We start from the raw sequence: 23,941 nt of genomic DNA on the forward strand, positions 1-23,941 counted from the left end.
TCTCGTCGCCCCTCTCGCGAGATGTCCATCTGTGCTTATCATTAAGTTTGCATTCCATTGATAGGTTTACCAAAACATGTGTCTGGTGCTCCAGGAAAATGCAGTTAATATGAAGGCTTTAGCTGACAGGCAAAATTCACTGAAAGAGAAACTTGTTTTTACCAAAACCAGGACACCACCCTTGAGAGATCTGTAAGCACTGATAAGATCCCCTCTCAGTCTTCTCCAGGCTGAACAGACCCAACTCTCCCAGTCTCTCCATCTATGAATCTCGTACTAGCAATAAGATAGCATTTGAGGGTAAAAATGTCACAAGAGTTTATGGCATCCTGTTTGTGAACCTACAAACTTCAGCCACAAACAGCTCACACAGCACTTTGGTTCTAGTGAGAAATGCCTCGATGCCTTATACATTTGCTTGAATAACCAAATGCAGTAGGTTTAGTACTTCTCAACAGCATAAACTAGGTGTGAGATTCCACTTAAAAATGGTTTTTATATATATATCTCCATTAAATAGTCACAGTTCTACGGGTATTTTCATGTGCAGAGTAACACACTTGGAGAAGCCTTAGAAATTTGTGGAGCTAGATGAACAAACTAATTTGGCGAAGTGAAAGTGTGAGCTGTCAGCACCTCTGCTAACACACAGGTAAGCACACACAGCATCACAGAATGTCAGGGATTAGAAGGGACCTCAAAAGATCATCTAGTCCAATCCCCCCACGGGAGCAGGAACACCTAGAGCAGGGTTAATACGTCCAGGTGGGTTTTGAATGTCTCCAGAGCAGAAGACTCCACAACGTCCCTGGGCAGCCTGTTCCAGTGTTCCGTCACCCTCACAGTGAAGAAGCTTCTTCTCATATTGAAGTGGAACCTCTTGTGTTTCAGTTTGTACCCATTACTCCTTGTCCTACCATTGGTTGTCACCGAGAAGAGCCTGGCTCCAACCTCGTGACACTCACCCTTTACATATTTATAAACATTAATGAGGTCACCCCTCAGTCTCCTCTTCTCCAAACTAAAGAGCCCCAGCTCCCTCAGCCTTTCCTCATAAGGGAGGTGCTCCACTCCCTTCAACATCTTTGTTGCCCTGCGCTGGACTCTCTCCAGCAGTTCCCTGTCCTTCTGGAACTGAGGGGCCCAGAACTGGACACAATATTCCAGGTGTGGTCTCACCAGGGCAGAGTAGAGGGGGAGTACAACCTCTCTCGACTTGCTAACCACCCCCCTTCTAAAACACACTCTGATCGTGCAGGTATCCTGCAGGAAACACTAAGCACCTCGCTCCTTTTCATGCAGGAATAACGGTATCTTTTATTTACCGAGGATACTGCCGGTAAAAGAGTGGCCACAGGCAGGTAGGGCAGATAAGGAGCTTCAAGTTCATATTGTCATTTGCACCCACCATAAAGTTGTCTCCATCAAGAAAACATGCCCATACTCTGACCTGCAAGTCTTGGATGAAGAGGTTCCTCAGTTTAGTGACTATGCATATGATAACCAAGCTGTAGCAGAGAAGTAGAGAAATCTCTCTGATAAATGAGTTTAGCTATCTGACTCAATTTCTTACAGTGTTTACAAAGTAAATACAGGATTGAGGCAACTATATTTTGTCAAATTCACAATTATTCCACTAAGGATTCCAAAATATTTATGACAGCTTTCCAGTCCTCAAATTTAAAATAACCCAGCTAAAACAGAGTGCTTGTATTGGGCATATTTGATACAGTGACTTGAAGTATTCATAGAAATTACTACAGTTTATTAAAAGCTGCACACTAGATAGTAAAATGTTCATCTTCTGTCCTAAAACTGTCGTGATTTGTGAATATAAACAGATGAAAAAAATTGCTGTAAAAAGCAATGAAGGCAACCAGCTCTGAACAACTTACACAAAAAGCAAGTAATTTCTTTATTTCCTTTCTTCGGAAGTGTATAAAGATTTTTTTAGGGGGAAAATAAGTGCACTAAATACTTTTACAATATTTAGTGTAATGTGCTACTACAAGGTGGTATTTCAGATTCTAAAAGTTTGTTTCTGTAGTATAGTGCTTATATTTTCGTCTTTTTTTCCTACCTAATAAAAATGCATCAAAAGACAATTATGTTAACAGATGCTTTCATTAACAAATTCATCAGGTATTAGTATTACTTGTCCTCATTAATGTGAACCAAAAAGCAGTTCTTGGCAGGATATAAACTGGTGGTGCTTAAATATTTAGGTAGCCAACTTGAGACAAGGTGTGGGAGTCTGATCATTAACCGCTTTTGAAGATTAGGTTCTTTCCAAATGACATATGCAGCACAAAACCAACAAACGATTAAGTCATCTTAGAAAAATTTAACCTAATACACTATCAACTATTCATTTATGTGTTCATGTCTCTGGAGTTATTTGCAACACTTTCATAATAGTTCTATGGCAAGAATCAAGATTCCTCTTACACAGGGAATTGAAGTTGCTGTACTGTACCTAATGCTGTGTGGAAGAGCTAATTAGTTATTGACTTGGAATGCCTACAGCCAGTTTTCAGCACCAGCTATTAAAAGATTTTTCTATCAGTCACCAATTGAGGCCGATTCTGGACTGAAGTCTGTGGTTGAAGATTTTCAAACACATTCACAATCTTGCCATGCAAAATAACTGGGATCAGCTTGACACCTCCAAGAACCCCATGGTCAGCAGCAATACATATACTTCCAATAATATAAATAACAGAAATATTTCTGGGAAGGGGTGTTTTTTTGTTGTGGTTGGTTTTGTTTGTTTTGTTGTTGTTGTTTTGTTTTTTACTTGGCTTTTTTGTTTTGTTTTGTAAGTTGGTTCTCTTTTTACTTTTGAAGTGTAAGGACAAAAAGTTGTCTGCTGTTAAAAAAAAAAGCACCTGCCAAACTGAAAATAGATAGAACTCCTTTTTATTTCACAAGGGATTTTCCCAATAATCTCCACATACTTTACAAGAATTAGATATAAACTAAGACATGCCAGAGCTATAGACTGCAATAGCTCAAACATACATGACTATGATCACACCATTCATGCTTAAAGCTACTAATGGAAGTTAAAAGCTAGAAGGCATAGGGAAAGAAGATTCGGTACATACAATATTGAATGAGGAAACACAGAAAAGCTGTTTTGGGAGGCCACCTTTTCTGAGGCAGAACCACCACAGTAGGGACTGTTACCAACTTCAGAATCTAGAGACCCTCAGGTGCTAATGAGTCTATGAATTTTTTGAATGAGTATGATGCTTTTAACAAGAACCTAAAATAAAGAAGGACCACCCCTCTGTGTCAGTCACGCTATGAAACGTAGTGTTCTACCTGCACCAGCCACAGAGCTCCAAGTTGTGAAGGCCGAAGGGAGGAGCAATAATTAAGGCTGTGAAGATGAAAAGGTGTATTCCAGGAAAGTCAAAGCTGAGTCAAGGTTATATGAGTAATGTTAAAGAGGCGGCAAAATGCAGATCAACAGATACAGGAATGTGGGCAGAGGAGCAGGAAGTTGGAAGCAAATGAAAGATTTGCATCAAGAAAGAAAACAGAGAAGTTGTGAAGAAGGCTCTACGTGCCGAAAACAAAATCTGAAACAGTTCAGAACTAATTATAATATTTTTCCATTCAACAATTATGCCCTTTTTAAAAATGAAAAACAACTTGCATAGACATGCAGTGGCTCTGAGATACCACCAACTCCTGAGAAACATTCTGTGATTCATGCCAAAACCACGAGCCTGTTCAAGTGTGGCAGGTCAAGCTGTCCTATTTTTATTTTTTTTTTTTTTTAAATTAAACAACTTGAAACACATAGTACACGTTCAAAGAAAGATATGATCGTCCTCTACTACAGCAAATTTGCCCCCTTTTGCTAGGAAAAACATCTATGTTTTTAGTGCTTGAGGTTTATGATTTACCTCACAGTTCACAGTTGATGTTGCCAATAAGTCCTTGGACATTCTCACCAAACATCAAGTGTTTCAAATGCAAATAAACTCCCTGTGGGATTTTTTTTTTTTTTCAAACTGCATAAATAAACCAGGCACTCAGCTCCTGGTCCTCCAAGCCAGATTATGACTATTGAAAAATCTCCTGTGCAATGAAAAACCTGTGAGAAAACCTCTAGCTTTCCAAGATACCATCAGAGCACTTTCTAGTCCCTGGTAGTCTGTCCCATGCTTTGTATATGCTATGTCCATCAGCTGAAATTCTTCTCTTACAACATCCATTCTGAATATAGTCACATTACAAAATAAAGACCATGCCGAACGTCTAGGGAAGGTTTATTTTAGAGGCAACAATAGCTTTACTACATATTTAATGGCTGCAATGTCCCTACTATTAAAAATCTAAAGGCTATCAACTCATTCAACAACTTGAAATCTGATATTAATAAGATTAAAAAGGATACTGGCACACCCCCCACCAATTCTGAACGCAACTCTTTTGTAAGACTGAAGTGGGGCTTACATACCAAAGACTAAACTAGACACGCACTTCAGTAACATTGTCCCCAAAAAGCTGAATTGTTCTACAAGCTCAATATACGGGTACTGCAAGTCATTATTACGTTGACATTTTAGTTACCAGCATTTTAATGAAATCATTCTCAGAAACAATGCAAGGCACTTGGAAATTAACACAGTATCTGTTCGGTTTTAATGATGGTCAGTTAGGCAATTTTATCTCGCTCTCATTAAGGAGCAAGATATCAAAGGGCTACGCATTTTCTGCAGGTGAGCAGTTACTACAGAGCAACTAATGCAGAGTAAATCCACACCCTTGACTGCCTTGCTGTAACTTGTTCATGTAGCCATACCCTCTCCTTTAGTTTAATTTTTTTCAACTATATTAAAACTACCTAAATAGCGAAGAAGGGTTCCAAGTCGTGTGCACCAAGAAAAACAGCTGCGCAGTTTCAAGCATTGCTGCATCTAGCAGCCCACGCTGTCTCTCTGCTGGAGATAAGGACCCAGGTGGTCGTGGTGAATGGGCTGCAGCCCTCCATCCCACTTTAGCACCTCAGCAGGAAAATATCCCTTTGTCAAGGGCAAAAGTGAGCACCGGGACCGTGGGCTGGGAGAGCTGCAGCAGAAAGCACAGTGGCATCCACAGTGGCATCTTCTTCCAAGTAGCAAGTGATAGGACAAGAAGAAATGGCCTCAAGTTGTACCAGGTGAGGTTCAGATTGGGTATCAGGAAAAATTCCTTCACAGAAAGGGTTGTCAAGCATTGGAACAGGCTGCCCAGGGAAATGGTAGAGTCACCAACCCTGGAGGTGTTTAAAAGGCATTTAGACAAGGTTCTTAGGGACACGGTTTAGTGCTAGAGTTAGGTTAGGTTATGGTTGGACTCAATGACCCTGAGGGTCTCCTCCAACCGAAATGATTCTAAGATCACTGCCCGTGTGGTACCCAGCATCGCCTCCAGCAATGGAGGGCTGGGCGGGCTGAGACAGCAGCACCTTGCACAGGCACAGCAGAACTGAGCGCAACTCCGTTTTCAGACCACTCAGAATAGCCACAAAGAAGTTGAACACAATTTAGTTAATCTGTTTCAACAGTTAATGCAGACTTTCCTGAGTGTTCCCCAGAGAGAAAAAAAAGAGGGACATTAGCATCTAGTATTTTTCCAACAAAGCAAAAAGTCGTAAATGAGCAGAACTGTGGGGACCAGCACTTCAATAAACTCCTGGTTACGAAGGGATACGTATCCCCATAGACAAGGATAAAATAAGAATCAAAAGGTGCACATTGCAGGAGGAAAAATAGCTTGAAAATTAAGTAAACTGGTAGAAAACAGCTCTATTTGTTTAACGTTTTTTCAAACTGAACATACCACTTGAGTATACACTTAGGTATTTTTATGTTACATAGAAAAGAGAACATTTAGGTCCCCTAAAAGGTTCAGTGCTACTGCAAGCCCTTCCCATCCCACTACAGAAGCTGGCACTGAAGAACAAGCAGCTCTCCACCAGAGCAAGGAGACACACACACACACACACAGAGAAATCAGCTTCCAAGTAAATCCCGAGTCCCAGCAAACTGCAGCAGTCAGCCAGCCACAGCATATGGATTTGGTGACAGTAAAAATCAGTAAGAAGCTACTGCAAAATTATTATACTATCCAGCTAAGTAGAAATTTAAAGCACACGCATTACCCCAAACCTGCATTTCTCTTGGTTTTAGCTATCAAGAATTCAAATTAATATTTACTTGACAAACAATCAGTTTTAGAGCAGAGACTGGAATTCGCATCCTGAATTTCAATAAGAAAAAGCCCAACTATTATATCTCACTTGAGAGACTTAATTTCGGCTGAGCTGACAAACAGCCAGTCGTACCCGCAGTTCAACAGCCACAAAAATATTCTTCATAGCATCAGAAGTCAGTATCAGCTCATTAAAATGTGACCTACTGGAGTTTGCACTTAATTCATAATTCTAAGAATCATCATCCACAACTGTTACATCAAAAACAACCATATGAAAGGCAAATCAAAGTAAAAATGTACAAGCATGTTTCATGGATTAAAGAAAAATGCAGAACAGAAGATATATTTGTGAAAAACCCACTCTGGCAGCAATTACCGCATAAGACAAAATGGCTTGAGTAGCTGAAATCCCCCATTCCAAGAGGAATTTCAGGAATGTAAAATATTGTCTGCAGAATTATTTTCTTAGACAGGAGTTATATTTGAGAAGACCACCTATATAGAACATTACCATGCTAAGTTTTGGGATAACAAGCAAGTGTAAACTCTAAGTACAACCTTACTTCATTTTTATTTTATTTAAATATAAAAAAAAAAATCACACACACACAAAAAAAACTCCAAACACACAGAAGTGGTTAAAATAGAAATAAAGCAGAAATAAAGTGAACTAATACAAAACCAACCAAAATTTACATTTAAGTTTGTTATACCAGTAGAAACCATAGCATCACAGAGGAGGGTTAGCTTGGGGATGGGAGGGGGGGCTTGTCTGAGAACGCAAAACCATAAACCAAATATAAAACACTTTTTTTTTTCAGATGCCATCAACTTACTTAAATAGAAGAAAAGAATTTCCACATTGCTTTTTACTACTTCACAAAGCAGCAGAGGAAGGTTACTGAACTCTTGGGAAGTACTTCTACAAGCCACTGAAAGGAAACCAGTAGGTAACAGGGAGTTGGGCTCTAACACCACTGAGGTGCTGAACAGAGCGAAATGGGGGTCTGTCAAAATGCCCGTCGTATAGTCACAAGTGCTTTAGCATCCAGAAGGCAGGAAAACAACAGAGAAAGAACAGTTAAAAAAATCCTGTTAGCACAGAGTTTTGATATACAGAGAGGTGTATGTGTTTAATACTGACTACTTGCTTGCACTATGATGAGCCTTTCTTGAGTAGAAATCTTCACTACTTCACTGTTAATAGGTGAAAGAATACAATAAATACTTTTACCAGTGGTCCAGACATGCCGAAGGTTTGTTTCTGTATTTATTAAAATGGCTTGAAAATTTATTTTCAAGGTATTTTTAGATGAAATTCAGAAAAACAAGTGTAAGATTACCATAATCCTCCCTAAAGATGAATTTGAAAATCTAGTGTCCAAGTTCTCAGAGGACCACTTCACATAGTTGGTCGCTTCACAGGTTATATAAAGGATTTCCTTCATTTTCATTAACAGACGTAACTGTGGTATTTGTTCTTATAGCTACAGTAAGGCCAATGGTTTCTGAAATGTCAGCCAGAAAGCAGAAAGGATGGAGGTTGGAGAAGACAAACAGGCCCTGAGAGAAGCCACCAGTGAAACACCAGCTGATCAGTCATTTTTGGCTGCAGAGCCAGTTTCTTTGACAAGGTTCACACATAACAAAACTGGAGAATAAAGTAATATCGTTTGTTAGTCACTGCAGCTTGCAAATGGAGAGAAATGAGAAATGCACACGAGAAAGCACATGATGGCAAGCAACATGAAGAACAAATGCAGAGTTTTCATTTTTTTCTTTATTGTATGTTGTTACACTAGTTGTCTTCATTGACTTTCACATACTTCTTTTAAGCTTCATTACTTTCTATTACTGTAAATACGAACATGTCAACAATGTGGTGACAATCTTTAGAGCCTTATTCAGAAGGGGCAATGAATCCAAACAGAAATAATCTGATAGACACAACTTGTAACCAATTCCATTATTCCAAAGGCACTTCCTCCAACAGAAATAAATAAATAAGTAACTAAGTAAGTAAGGTGAAAAGTCTTTTATGAAAGAAAAACTTTTAAAAGCTTCTTCTAAACTTGGCCTTTTTCATTTAGAATGCAAACCCCAGTTTGCTCACTCTGGTCAGCTGCACCAGTAAGGTTAATACATCATGTATTTACTAGAAACCTTCATACAGCAGATGGCATCTGAGTTGGGGCTCTTAGAAAGATGACATTTTCCTTCTGTTTCTTCTGTATCAGGAATAAACCAACTAAATTCTAGAATTACTTTAATACTTTTGCTGCCTTCTCACCCTTTTTCCACCTCAGGAAAAGAGAGATGAAGCTCACAGGAGCCATATGTTCTCTGTTGACTTAAGCAGCAAAACGCGGCCAACAGAACATTAAATCAGTCCCTTTGTTTCTTCTGACTCATCTGAATTTATATCCAGTCAGGTTTTTATGAGCACAAGCTTGTTTCAGAACCCGAGGTAAAACATTTTTCTTCAACTGCAATTATTTTTATTAGTAAAAATTAATCTACAAACATCTTAATACTCTTGCCACAAACCAAAAGGTATGCATTACTCAGTCTTGGAAAAATTGTTGTTTCCACGTACTCAATAGAGGTAATACTCTGTGCAGGTCTTCATAAACCTTTCTGAATCACATGAAGATTGTTTTTAACAACTGAAGGAGAAAAACAAAGTTCTGAGCAATGAGAAATTTTTGAGTAGTTGCCTCTCAATATATGTCTAATATTTAAAAAGAAAATGGAAAAAGAGAAAGGCATATGCTGATAAAACTCAGTTTGCTGAGCACTTGAAATTTCTGGTTCGTTTCCCTATCTAGAAGCATGTGTCCATATAGACACATATGTAAGCACCCACATACTGTTTGTTGTTCCTCAGCAGTAAATAAAAAGGCCTATCCTCTCTAACCAGATATGAAAGAAGAAAAATATGTTAACCTTTCAGCTAATAAATTCAAATCACTTTCTGAAGTCTAGTCTCTCAAAATGCATAGGTTTAGCCTGTATTTCCTTTTTTTGAGAAATCTGCAAGCTGAGGATGATCATGAATAAGGTTCTTTGACACTGTGGGAAGTTCCCTTCACCCCAGAGATATCATGCAGATGGATTAAGAGGCTTAAACCCATACACAGCTAGGGAAGAAGGTGAGTTGGGAGTGCGTGTCCATACACATTTGTGCACCCTTCTCATGCGTGCACACACACACACACGATGACACAGAATGGTGTGGATTACAATTACAGTGTTTTTTAAAAGTTTAAAGAAACTGGCAGACAGATTGACTCACTATTTATTTATAGGAGGTGTGTGCACAGCCCAAAGGGTGAACAGGGCCAAGAAGCTTTTCAAGCCAGTGCAAAATCACTGGCAGAAGGCAGGACCCAACAGTTCCACATTCCCACATAGCAGCTGCTCATCAAGAAAGGGGTGCATGAACCCATGTCTAAATTTACTTTTGATATCAGCACATGAAAATCCTTTTTTAGAACTGCTGGTAAAAGGGGAGTTTCCCACACTTGTCATTATACATTTTATCTTCTCCTTATACGTTTTATCTGCTGCTTTTTAGGTAACTTTCTATTTACTTATTGGCCTGGAAAATCTTCTTGGGAGGGCCCAGAGAGGAACAGGAGAGAGTAGGTAAATAGTATAAACTAGTAATAATAGGCGCTGAGAGATTTTTTTCATTTCTCTAAGGCTTTGACATGAAAGCAGAACTAAAAGGTCAGTATCCACTTAACAAAATTGTAAGAAATTTTCTAGTGCCTTCATACAACATGCCATTTATTATAATCCTTAGTCTTTGTTAACACTTCCAGCTCATTAGAAGAGTATCAAACAACAGAAAAAATAGTTAGCTACATAAAACACAGATATTATACTGCTTTCAGTCAAAGATTTCATGGCACATGAAGCAGTAAGCTATAAATTATTCCCATAAATAGCTAACAGATTGGGAAATAGAGGCAAAGACAGGTCAAGTGGGTCATGTAACGTGGCAGCAAAGTTTCAGAGCAGAGTCCAGGTACCCATCCATAGTAAGAGACTGCAGATTTACATACTGTCTAGAGGACGATTACCATGAGAAAATAATGACTGGGTTTTGGATGAACCCCCAAACCAAAAGTCAACTGGTCAACTAAAAATCTGAAAACTGTTGGAGCTTTATTGAATTTAATATAACTGAATTATTGAAGATTTGCTAAAATATTGATATTCCATACAAACACAGCGATGGATTACTAAAAATACAAATTCGGACTATATTAATAACAAATGACAAATTCTCACTAGAGTTAGAGAATGAAACACTACACAGTTTAATCATTTCTGTGCCTTTGAGGGAGACACAATTTGCTGATTCCCACAGAAAGTCACCTGTTTGGCTCCTTCAGTTTGGGCTTTCCCCTCGTCCTTGCTTCTGACAGCAGAAAACCCACAGCCTCCAGACAGCTACGGTTTCCAGATAACCCTGAGAGAGAACAACTAGTACACTGTCCCCTGCATGCCACTCCCAAGAGATGTGGAGTGGAAACACTGGAGAAGACAGCTTGCCCTGAGTGCAATCACGGCCAGCTGGAGCTGGCACCCGTCACCACACGGGCATCTCACTTGGAAAGGAACTGAGTTTACTGTTACAGCAGTGAGTAGATATTCAGGGGACCCGTTAAGAAGCCTGAATCCAGGAGCTCACGTCTGATACCCCTAAAGGCTGTCTATAGATATTTGCTACATAAACAGACATGCAAAGTCAAAATTATATCAAAGCTCAGATGTCTGCTATGTCCTTCCACCAAAAACGCACAGATTAGCACTCCATGAATTCTGTAGGTGGCAGAAGTGCACAGACACTCCATCATCCCCTCCGAGAAAAAACAAACTGATGAGATTAAGTACGCGATGAAAATAGTTTATGTTAATACAGATGAGAAACTAAAGAACACATATATGATCTTCTCCTGCCTCAAGAGACAAGGATTTGGTAATTAAAAAGCTGGAGATGGAAAACCAGTAGCAAAGTCTTTACCACAGTTTGATTACTCCTCCCAGTCCCCCTTAGTGAAGTCAGAGTGAGAAGGTTGACTTGGAGAAAAAGAGTTACACCGAGAAAACCACACATGGACATGGAAGCATCGCCAGCTTAGCCAACCACGACAACAAAACTTAGACTTTGTGTGTGTTGAGAAATTTCAGGTGTTTATTTTATTCTTACTGGCCAAAAGCTAGACACCAACAAAACAACAAATTTACAGGTGCCAAAATGGTTATGAAGGAGGAGGATTACAGGTCATATACTTCACACCACCAGCAGAATAGGACAATGTCACTGAAAATGGAAATCTACCCTTCCCTTATGTCCCATCTTTGTCCACTTGGCTCCCACATATATATCTATCTTGCCCACGTATTCACCTTATAGAAGCATTTGGGTAATTGCAAGCTGAACCAGATCAGGGAATGAACTTGCATACAGATCGACCTCTTCTTCCTAAGTCTAATTTTAACTCACATTAGTTTGCCAATCCCCAGCTCAGAGGAGGAGGAGCACAGTGGGGCAGAGACGAGTAGAGGCAGCATGGGCTCCTTCTGCATCAACAGCAAGTTTCACAGCCAAACCTGCCCAGGGAACCACATCTAGAATCTACCCTCTGCCTCATTTGTACTTTACACACCTAAAGATTTTTCTAAACAGAATAACACAAATCAATTATTAGAGCAAAGAGTTTTTTTAAAAAAAATCTCTGCAGTTTAAGACTCATGGACACCTTTTGTTCCATCAGGACATGTTAACTCTGCCTTCTGTACGTAAATCAAAATTGTGACTTCAAAGATGTGTCAAACATTGAGTATTTTCACATGTTGCTCTTTAATTTGTAAAACCACACACACAATCAATGTAAACATTCTAAAGCTGTAGAGGAGCACTACAAGAGAAACTGAGAAATCCTTAGTCAAAGTTAGTTTGTACAACTGTTGCAATGAGCAATTGTCTGATTTCAGAGTGCAGAAACCAACCACTTAACACAATCCTAGGGGGAAAAGGAGAAATAAAAAAAAATAAATCTGCATTTCTCTGGCGAGTTCTATTTCAAACACGCATTTTTCAACCAGTAGTTTTAATAACGTTAAACAGTACTCTAAAGAAACGCTCAAGGACGTAAGTGGAATCTTAAATTAATTCCTCAATACGGTTTCTGTGCACTTAAAACATCTCATAGATAATACCTCCCTCCAGGAAAATGCATTCTATTACAAACAGCAATTGCTTTTATCAAGTTCTAAAGCAAATGGTATCTGCCTGCTTTTGTCCTTAAGCAACTAACATCAACTACAGAAGGGTCATTAGCACAAGAAACAGTGCCAAAATCCTTTCTGTTGCTAACATGAAGGCACACTGTGAATGGTGTATGGAATATCTCCATTTTTAGACATCTCTACAAAGGAAGGCCTTTGTTGAACATTCCTGTAGCATCTAAATAATTCACATTTGGGGGAAGAGGGGACAAAGATATCATAATACCCTGAAATATTGTACTCTACATGCTGTATCTTCTAACTTGCTGTTAATTCAAGGTATGGAGCCCAATTTTACATCTCCTTCAAGTGGACAGGCCACAGTGTACACAGAGTACTTCAAAAAACAAAAGCTTAGTATGAAAAGGCTCTTTCTTTAATATCTATCTATATTAACCTCTTGCTCATAATGAAGTGCCCCAGCAGCTAGCGGAGCCAGTAAAGCCTCCCTTGTCTCACTTGTGGCTTTCAGGAATGCTGCTGTCTTGAAAAGGCAAAATTATCGCTGCCCAACAACATGCAATCCAACAACGAAATCCCATTCCAAATGGCTTGACAGGAGAACAAATGTATGGATTTTTATAGACTTGGGTCAACTCCATGGTGTATGAACTGACGCAATGCTATTCAAAGAACCCAAAACTCTAATGCTCCTTTCCCATAATTTGTACTGGTTTGAATCTTGAGGCAAAGAAAGATACTGCTGAATAGGATTTAAATTGACAGAAATTAACAACTTAGCCAAAAAAACTATACCTAAAAAGTCACTTAGCACCTTTCAGCTACCTTCAGGATAAGAAAGATAGAAACAAAATAATCCAAATATTACAAGAAATTGGAAAATACCCTACACTAAATTATTTTAATATTTCTGGAAGTATGAGTGTGAGTGTATATGGTGTTATAATTAGCCTCAGTTTGGGCCCTTTCCTAAATTTGGAATTGTGCTGGGAGAGTTTAAACTGACATAAGTCTTACATCACAAGGGATTCAAGGCAAACATAAAAGCTGTATTGATTTAGAACCACAACTGAATTTGATCTTTAAAAAACACTTGCATTTTCACCTAAGAATTAAAAAGGTGCATTTGAACAGTATCTGACCTAATGGCAGATGATGCTAAAATGACCTGTGGAGCTTTCTGCCACCACCTCCAGCTCCCACACACACGTGAGCTCCCAGTGAGATCCCTCAGGGAGCTAATCCTGCAGAAAACAAGCTCTGCAGGAGGAAAGTGAACACCTTCTGCAGGTCTCACTCCCTGAATGAGCTCACCATGAGCGCAGGTCTGCAAGTTCACCATCTTCACCAGTTCTACTACTCTGTCACGCTTGTGCTGGCTACTGCTAATCTTAAAAATAACTTAAGAGTAACAAACTTAAGTTATCTACAAGTAAGGATCCATTGAGAACTAGGGTGTTTTTAAAAAGCAAATTTGGAAACTTGGCTTCTTTAAAAACTCTTAAGACAGTTCCAAATTCAGATTTTAGCTATGTTCTTCAAATACCTCCAAGCAAGCACTCTCACAAATACCCAACCTCCCATGCTGCTGTTTTTTTCATTGCAACATTTGTTAAATAAATTCCAAAGGTCATTTCCATGGCTCAGGAGAATTTGACTAATAGTAGGATAAATATTATTGGAGAACCTGATTCTTTTAAAAAAACCCAACAAAATAAGCATAATGTTACTTTTATGGATGCCACCATCTTTGGTCTGCATCCAAATGCATGCTAAAAATAGTAAGAACAGAGTTATATTAAGCCAGGAAAGTACAAGGTGTCTTGATGCAAAATTTGGTTTACATAAAATAGAAAACATTTTTTTCAGCGGATGTAAATTAAAACAGCTAAGAGAAAAACACCAGACTGCTCCACATCTTAAGACAACACCGAAGAGCCGGCATTTACATACTAGGTAAGAAATTGACCCCCGCGAAATCATGCCTGAGGTAACACTCTTAAAAGCAAAAATCACAGGTATGAGCATATTAATAGAAATTAGAGATACATAAAATTTTTTGTTAACTGAGAAGTTATATTGGTTACTAAATGATTACATTAACTCTTAATTTCAAGAGCAGGCAAGACACATCCAAAATAATATCTTTTTTTTCTTAGTGTGTACAAGATATAAAATAACTATTTGAAATACCTGAATTCTTCAGAAATCTGCAACATTTTTAAAAAAGGCAAGAGATTTTTAAGTCAACCAGTGTACCAAAGCAATTTTACAAATGGTTTCCTTTCTCTCACCGTAGTATCCCAGAATCCATTAGCTTAAATTTATTTGCATATCAAGAACACATTAAGACTTCACAAATTCCTGTTCTTCTCCCTTCTCCATTATGCCAGTATTGGTCCAGCACACGATTGCAGAGCCATGAAAAACAGTCACCTTTTTCCTTACAGCAACCATCACCTCCCCAAGTTGCAAGAGAAAAGACGGAGGCATAAGACACCAGCTTTGCTGCAACTCATCAACAAGAGATAAGACCTGTAAAGTAGCAGCACCAGAAACACAGAACACCTGGTGCTGGAGCCTGGAAACGGCAACACCAGCAATAAAATTCTCTAGGGTATTTGTTATTAATATCTTAGATACCATCTTGTATTTCCCATCAAGATACCAAGTTCATTTATGGCATGTGAGTGTATACGTATTCAGTAGTTCCATGAACACATACACTTCCCTTCAACACAGCTGAATATAGACTTTTCAGGTGTTCTTCTCAATCTGTATCTAATTACATGGCAGCACTCTGCCAAAGCAACAGCTGTCTCCTTAGGAAAATAATAATTGTAGCATGAAAATAAGCAATGTACCTGCTTCCTGCTTTTGCTCATGGTTACTATTCCAAAGGAAGAAAAAAACAAACCAAAACAAAACACAAAAAACCCCACACCCAAAGAACCTAACATCTGAAATTTAACAGAAAAACTGACAATAAATACCAAGGAGTAAGGTAAAGAACGATCCATACCAAAACCTGGAATCCCCAATTCTGGCCACTGTTATTAGTTATTATGACAGAAATTAAATAAAATTTATTTCAGCAGATGTCTGTGACTTCTATTCCAGGCCTGCCTTGCTTTATTCCTATCTTTTAAGAAAACATTTGCTTTACATCCAAAAATTAATCCCAGCTCCTATTTACTATTAAAGGCTCAAGAACAATCTATGTTGCACAAAACTCAATCAGTGATTTTACATTTCTGGACATGCATCCCTATTTTGATGTACCAGAGAAACTACAAAAAAGTATAACCAAAGAAAAGCAGTGGCTTTATAGACAGATTACACTACATCTCCTGCCATACCTACTACTGATGTTACAATAGCACAACTATTAGAATAGATCTGGTATATTTACCATCATGTTGTTTGTCTCATGGCACAAACGCTAGTTACAATGCAAACGGTAGCAAGCACCATACCCATATTTGTATTCTTCCTTTTGCAACCCTTGGTAGCACTTAGCGTAAGTATGAAGAGTGGTGGGAAAGTTTAAGGGGAAAAAGGGTAACTCAGACAAGGCAACTGGCTGCCCCTGTGATCTGCAGTCAACTTCAAGAGCCACTTCAGGTCATGAGAAATTTCAAGATGACAACTCCTTCGTAGTTCTCTTCCCACGGTCAGAAAAAATGCCACATGGAAAAGAAATACCCTACGAAAAAGCTGTTCTTTCACTAGCTTTTATGGTAACTTGCACGTAAACCAAACAATGTACAAGGGTATCAATCACTTTCCTACTTAAATGTCTTTTCAAAGTCACGCGCAAACTTATAAGAATGTTCAACCAACATATATCAGCTGGCTCATGTACTGTTTTCGGATATTGATATCTGCAGTCCTTTCACCGGATCTAGCATCATTGTCTGAGCTCAGATGACTCAGATAAAAACAATGTGAAAACACAGTTTGTTTTCATGTTTAAAGTCTCCACTGGTCTCCTGCAACAATAACAGGAAGAGCTGTACGGATCGATACGCAAGATTACTAATAGGGACTTTTCTTCTCCTGCCCAACAACACGCACGTGAAACTTTCTTAACCAGGTAATACACGCAGCACTTACCAGATCTCTGTGAAGCACCCAGTTTGCATGGAGGTAATGGATTCCATCGAGGATCTGGTAGAGCAGTGATTTAACCATAGATCTTGGCAACTGCATGGGCTTTTTATTTGCTTTTGAGGCACGGTGAAACTTGATAATATGCTAGAAATAAAACAAGTAGAAACATGAAGCATGTTAGATAAGTCAAAAGGTTTTTTGTTGTATTGGGTTTTTTTGAAACTATTAACACTAAATAATGGAATGAAATACAAAGTTTGTTGAACTTCGCAATCAAAAGTAATAGTGATGTGCTCACGATTTTCTTAAACTGTTTTTATTCTCCAAGTTGCTTTAAAAAACAGCTGTCAAGATCTTGTCAATACCTAAAGATGGGCTACTTACCTCCAGTAAAGGGTCTTAAACATTCTCTACCCTCCCTCCTCCTCACTTGGGTCCTCCTATCCTCAGCTGCTAGAGCAGAAGCTTCCAAACCAGCAATATCTACCAGAAAGAGGACCGCACTCTATGCTTTCACATCTTGCCCCTCCACCAAAACACCCAGGACAGAGTGTCTGCAATTACTTTACTGTTCCCCCCTAAATCAGAATCCCGGTAGAGAGAGAGAGAGATTAAATAAATACTTATATAAATATTTTAGAGTGGGTGAGGGAGGGAGATTCCAAAAACTCCACACCCCCACACCACAACAACAGATCATATTCAAACATCCAAAAATGGTTAAATTATTGCTTTTAGGTTTTGGCTGCATATTTCATTGATGATGACAAGCTAGTGGATCTTGGACTACAGAAGTCAGTCAGCCCACTGGAGGACAAATACCGCTTGAAAACATGGAATGCAGAAAGGGACCCCAGCACTAGTCATTTGAAGGAATGAAAAAAACAGATAATGAAAAGATTGCTAAGAGATCATGAAATATTCATAAGCTAATTAATATTTATTGTGAGATCAGTGTAGAGATGATGGGTTATGTTTGGTTTTGCTACCCTGTACAAGGGATAAAGTGGGGTGAGGCCATTCTACCTTTTCAACCCTCAGACAAGGTGGGGTCATGAGAGGTACAAACTCAATCTTAACGTATTGCCATTCAGGAAACTACTAAATCCATTCATTCAGTTTAAAAATAAAAATAATAAAAAAAAAAAAACAACAACAAAACCAACAACCTCCTTTTTGAAGGCAATTCAAAGATGCATCTCAAATAACAAAGTAGTTTTCAATTATGTGCGTTTTGAAAGAGAAATAATAAAGGCAGTTTGCATTTTCACTGAAAGCGATTCAAAATGCTAATCCGTAGAGAGAACAAGACTACTAATTACCCAATTCTTTAAATAGGATTTGTCTAGTTCAAGATCATCCCCCTCCCCAGGTTAAAGAGGTAGCCAACAGACACGCTTTCATTAGACCTCTGCTCCCTCCACCACCAGCCCCTCCCAAATTTGTCACTACTGTTCCCAATGACAGGGGTAATGGGCTAATGTTTCCTCATGGTAAATGCTCCCTCTGGGTCTCATCTGCACTTCAGCCACTGTCAAATTGTGCTTAGCAAAGGTGTAGAGAATGTTGTTAAAGAGAAATTTTAAAAAGGAAAAAAAAGGCAAATTAATCAGAACAAGAGCCTGCTTACTGCCTATCAACAACAATGTTCCCACTGAGCCTTCCACTACTACATATACAAAAGTGATGGCTGTATATTAAAAAGCAATAAAAAAGAAATCTATTTGATTATCAGTTTTTAATGTGCAAATGAGGATCAGCAAACAAAACAAGCTCTTAGTACCTTATCCTTTAATTGTGCAGTCATTCAAAACCACACTGGAAAGCCTTACGGGATCGCTTCCTTAGAAATATCTTTTTCTTGTCATGTCACAAGTAGATTCTATGTCAAAACTGCAACTGGGAGTCCCTACTTTCCAGTACCACACAATGCTCAGGGGATAATGACCTTCACACATAATTATAATATCATTTATAAAGCAGTAACAATATCATAAACCCACAAATTATTACTAGTATCTTTACTAATACACAGCACGAACAAAATACAGGAGCAAACTTCGCAACAGAGACCCATAAACCTAACTTGGCCTTTTTTCAAGGTACATGTACACTAAAATGGATTTCTATACCTATTTAAAAACTGACTAGGATCCACAGAAAACATTATTCCTCATAATAAAGACTTCTAGAAAATGAAACTGAAAAAGGGTCTTGTGAGACACAATTAACCATGGATGTGTGAACAGGAACACTGGGCCTCTGGTCCTACCGCGGCCCCTGTGGTCCCACTGGAGGACAGGCTGGTGCCCCTGCCCCTGCCCTCCCCCGTGGCTCCCCAATTCCTTCCAACACAACATTGAGAACCTCGCCGAAGGCTTCATCCTGTGCAAAGTAGAGGGCCAAAGCAATGCCAGAACCTGTTCAGGAACAAGACACTATCAATCAAGCAGCTACCAGGATGCCAGCAATGCAAAGCTTGCACTGGGGTAGAGGAGGGGAAGGTTTTTTTCAGCAGTGACTCAAAGGAGCAGCATCCCTCCAGACAATGGCAGAGCTTGCTTTTATCTGCCTCTGAAACACCACTTAGGTATATTCTAAATAATCTTGCTTGTCCCAGTCAGAAAGGCTAAGAAAGCAAGCTCCTTTCTTGAGGCAGTTATTGAATTGCAGAAGTGAATTAAACCTGATAGTTTAGCATTAAGGAAGCAATATCACCACTAGATAAAATTCAATTTTCTTAAAAAGCACCCAAAAATTATTCTTGCCAACCTGCTCTACAGAAGTTTGTAGTCAACAAATTACAAACTTCATCCCATCACAGTTTATAGAACTGAACAAAAATTGAACTAAAAACATATTGCAAGGCCAGGGAAATGACAAGCCGAATTCACCCCAGGCCATTGGAATGAATCCACAGTGCTTGTGACCAAGTCCTGTTCTCAAGAGTTTTGTAAAAGTAGTTCAACCAATTTCTTGTACACAACTAGCCATATGAAGAAAGACCAACACACATAACCAACACTAAACAGCAATTTTAATGTCAGCGTCCATCTAAGAAACAGAAAGGCAAATAGGTGCCATTGCTGAACAGCATCTCTTCTACTGGAGGTAGCAAACTCAAGGTTTTTCTTATTTCTTTATACCTTTACAAAGAAATTTATATGGCCCTACCAATCTTTTGGGAAAATATTCCTCAAATTTAAAAAAAAAAAAAAAAAAAAAAAAAAAGAAATATAAAAGAACATCAAAACAGAAATGAATGGTCATAGCAATTTGACCAAAGTTTCAGAGATCAGACATATCAGGCATACAGTAAGCTCGAAAGCAAAGGCTGCCATTACAGCACAACTAGGCTAAAGGAATGTTTTGACTTGAGCAATTCTGCTGACTCCTGTTATGGCAAGGAGATGTTCTCTTTCCATGTCAAAACATTTATGATTTAATAGTTTAAATCCAAGACCTCGGGTGTAGAAATGGGTGCAGGTGCCAGCACAGACTAGGCTGTTCTTTATACACAACTGCACTGTGCAAGTGAATGAGGGATTCCCAACTCGCTTCTTCAGTTCCTGAAGAGTCCCAAAGTCTCAAGCACAGCATGTAACAGCCATAATCTTAAACCTACTGAAGCTACGGATAATTTACAGGAATTGTAAGCTACATTTCACATTCCCCAGATAACTGCCCTGACCACTTGGCTTCAAAAATCACGCTCCTCCTTTCTCTGATGCTGTAAATCTTTTTGCAGCACAGCACTGAGACTGTCCCATGAGCTGGAAGTACGGACTTCAGCTCAGGAAGGTGCAAAGAACATTCTGCATCTCTCTCTGGGAACCAGGTGCTCTTGGACCTGGTTAAACCTTCTCGCTTTCAGGTACACTCAAGTTCTTTGCCTAGTCGTACACCTAACAGATAACCACTAAGAACAAAGCATGAGGATTTCCACAATCCAGTCAAGTTAGAGAGGAATGTTTGTTGCAAGAAGATGAGAAGGGTCAAACAGCTTCAGCATTCTCCCCATCTTTTTTTCACTGTCACTCCCTAAAGCCACCTTAATTCCCCTATTCTGACAGACCGCATCTGGAAAATACTCAGCCACATTCAGAAAAAGTTTACGGAAGCCTTAATTCTCAGTGTGCATTATATCAGTCACGTAATACAGAACAGAAACCCATCCCCAATGTTATCTAGCCATTATTTCATTTTAATTTGTTCATGAGAACACCATGGATGCAAGCTCTTGTTTTAAGACACTTCAAAACAAAAGAAGAATGCTTATATATGAGGTAAGTGAAACTCCAAGCAACATTCAAATCTATTCAGCAAAAGTAGCAAGTCGCTTTCCCTTTCCATGCAACTGTATTTTCAGATTCCCATATCTTAAAAACACGCTGCCACTGATTGTATTCCAAAAAAACAACGTGAGCCAGTTAGGTATTCACTTTTGAAAATAAACATAATGTAGAAGTATTTCTTTCACATATTTTGTTTTAAATTTAAACAAGGCATCAACTTCATGGCAGTGGTTTTAAGTCTGTATTCTAAATTAAATTAATATTTAATTGACCAACATTAAAGTATATATTTATTAACATTCTAGAAAAGATGCTTCCAGAGGCTTGCTATAATTTGCTGTTTGCAACCTCTGAAACTACTGGTTTTATTTACTAACTGCATGTTCCAAATTTTCAATTAAAAAAAAAAATATAATAAAATTGAAGGGAAAAACTGATGAACTGGCTTATTTCAGCGCGACCATTTTACCTTTAGCAAAGCAAGACCATGTAAACAGTAATAAATAAAGAAGTGAAACAGAGCTAAGCATTCTAAAAGAAAACACAACGGTGATTCAGGGCACAGTCTTCAGTCTAGCACTTTGTCTGCCTTCTGTGCTACGTAATGTGTTGAAATTGGTTTGAATATTGGCTCATGAGGAAGTATGTACATTTTCTAAATCCTCTACCATAATCAAAGTAAACATAATGCACCACAATAAAGAGCAAACTCGCTTAGTTTGTCACATGAAAACCTCTAGTACATACCCAGTAGTTAAACGAGCATCCAGAAAGACCCTAAATGTAGCCTGAGTTTAGTCAGGCTGATGCAAACACACTCTCTCCACATATGTGACATCCCATTCCTGATTACAAGAATTGCTGTTAAGTATGACAGAGGTTAAAATAAACAAACAAGTCATACCTGGAAAGTTTTCATGGATGTAAGAAGCCAGCTAAAGGAGAGATTTTAGACATCTGACTAAATGAAATTACAATGTGAGCTCCTACCTCAGACATGAGATGATCCACAGAACTCAAAACACAACCCCCTAGAAAAGCTGACTCCTTGAGTTCTCTTGCTTAAGGCAATGCTTGTTTCAAAATTACATTGTCTCAAACCGAAACAGAATATCGTAAACACAGACACTTCTCTCTGCTGAAGTAAATTGTCTGTTTGCTCCCACACTTCAGCAAAAAACATTCTTTCTATCCAATCCCTAATCCAGCCTTCAATAATAAAACACAATTACATCAATGCACAAGTAAAAAGTAAAATCATGTTTTAATATTAAAAAGATGGAAGCTTGGATACATGCTAAATACTTGCCAAGGTCAAGAGGAAGATTCAGATTATATGGCTTCAAGTCTACTTTTAAACATAATTTCCACGTTTTCTCTTCAGCAATCAATACCCAAACAAAGGTGACAAATATTGTTGAGCGTTAAAGGTAAAACACTTAAAAGGCTATGAAAAAATAAATCAAAGTCTAACTCATTTCAGACACCAAAGTTTTAGACACTAAAAAAGTTTCAGAAAGGGCATAACACAAGTAAAATAAAATAAAAAGTAGGTAACAGTATTTCTACAGCAATCACTTACGTTTCCAATTTTGGGAGCATTACAGCAATAAACACTTAACAGTCCTTCAAAAGAGGAGGGGGGCAAAAATATGCCTCAAAAGCCCTCCTCTAAATGATGCCAGTACGCTGCCATCGTCAAGCATCTTCTTTAGATTAACCAAAGTGCCTAATGAAAAATCCATTTCTGAGTGAAAAAAGGTCACCACTTTAAGTAACAGTGAAAGGAGCTTTAATACATTAACTTTTGCTAATGCTAACTGGCTTTAAATACCTAAACTTTGAAGCACAGAGCAGACAAACAGACTCAGCATCATTTTCCTGGGTTTTGTTCGGGTCTTTCTAGGCCTTCTAGATCTTTCTGATCTAAATATAACAAAATACCTCCAAACAATGATAATAAAAACCATCAGAATTCAGCTATCCTTTCAGTACACACTTGAAACCCCCTCTCCCCCGCTTCCCACTCAGAACAGGCAATCGGGAGGGAAAGAAGGACAGAGAGAAGAGAGCTGGAAAAATTAACAATGTTTTACTAATGCTACTAATAAGAATAGAGAAAATAATACAAAATATACAGAACCAATCTTGAAAGTCTCAGCAACTGCAGAGCCGGCAACCAAAGTCCTGGACTGGACTCTGCAGCCAACCGGAGCTGGATTCAGTCTCTCACTAGGCCTCAGTTCGCAGGGATGACTAGCAAGGTCCTCTCCTAATGTCGGCCATAAGGAAAAGGGCCAAGATCCTCATGATCTCCCACTTTTATATGAAGTATTCACATGAATGGGATGTTATACTGTGTTGGTCAGTTTCTTCGTCACCTGTTTCTCGTTGTCCCTCTTGTGAGATGTGAATCTGTCCTTATCAATAACCTTGCATTCCATTGCTATGTTTACCAAAACATGTATCTGGTTCTCCAGGAAAACGCAGCTAATATGAGGGCTTTAGCTGACAGGCAAATTCACTAAAAGAGAAACTTGTTTTTAACAAAACCAGGACAAATGGGGGTAACAAGCTTCTTTTCCTTGACCCCCAGAGCCTGTTGGCCAGGGTCATTATGAGAACGAAGGAACGGGGGCATAGAGGCACCAAGAAGCCGCTGGGCACCCACAGCCAGAGTGGGGGGGTTCCCAGAAGCTTCAGGGCACCTCACAGCCAGAGTGGGGGTGCAGAGAAGCTTCTGGAATGCCCACAGTCGGATCTGACTCAGGCATATAAACGGGACCCCCACTGAGGCAGGGGCTTGGCCTGTCCTCTCAGAGTGCAGGCCAAATGTTGTCGCCGAGAGCCCTCCCCTTAGGCAGGATCGCTGCCTAAGGTAAGCTCCTGGGACGGGGATTGCCTCACCGAACTGTGTGGGTGAGTGATAAACTTCTTAATATTTCCTCACAGGATTGCGGGTGTTGTTTTTCCTCACTTAGGCAAAGTGAAGATATTCCATGCCTAAATATGAGCACGTGTATTTGTTTCCTGGAGTCAGGGACTGCTCTGGCATT

At 39.0% G+C, this 23,941-nt stretch overlaps 1 protein-coding gene across 2 annotated transcripts in view; it reads right to left on the reverse strand.

Moving 5' to 3' along the window:
- Positions 1-23,941, reverse strand: part of CDK19 (cyclin dependent kinase 19) — a 138,848-nt gene that overhangs the window by 53,638 nt on the left and 61,269 nt on the right. For both annotated transcript variants that reach the window (XM_065056657.1, XM_065056658.1), the window contains one exon: positions 16,594-16,734. In XM_065056657.1, coding sequence (XP_064912729.1) covers positions 16,594-16,734 — 141 coding nt within the window. The remainder of the gene's footprint in view (positions 1-16,593; positions 16,735-23,941) is intronic.

The sequence above is a fragment of the Columba livia genome, chromosome 3 (assembly GCF_036013475.1).
Source record: "Columba livia isolate bColLiv1 breed racing homer chromosome 3, bColLiv1.pat.W.v2, whole genome shotgun sequence".
In the NCBI taxonomy this organism is placed as follows: domain Eukaryota; kingdom Metazoa; phylum Chordata; class Aves; order Columbiformes; family Columbidae; genus Columba; species Columba livia.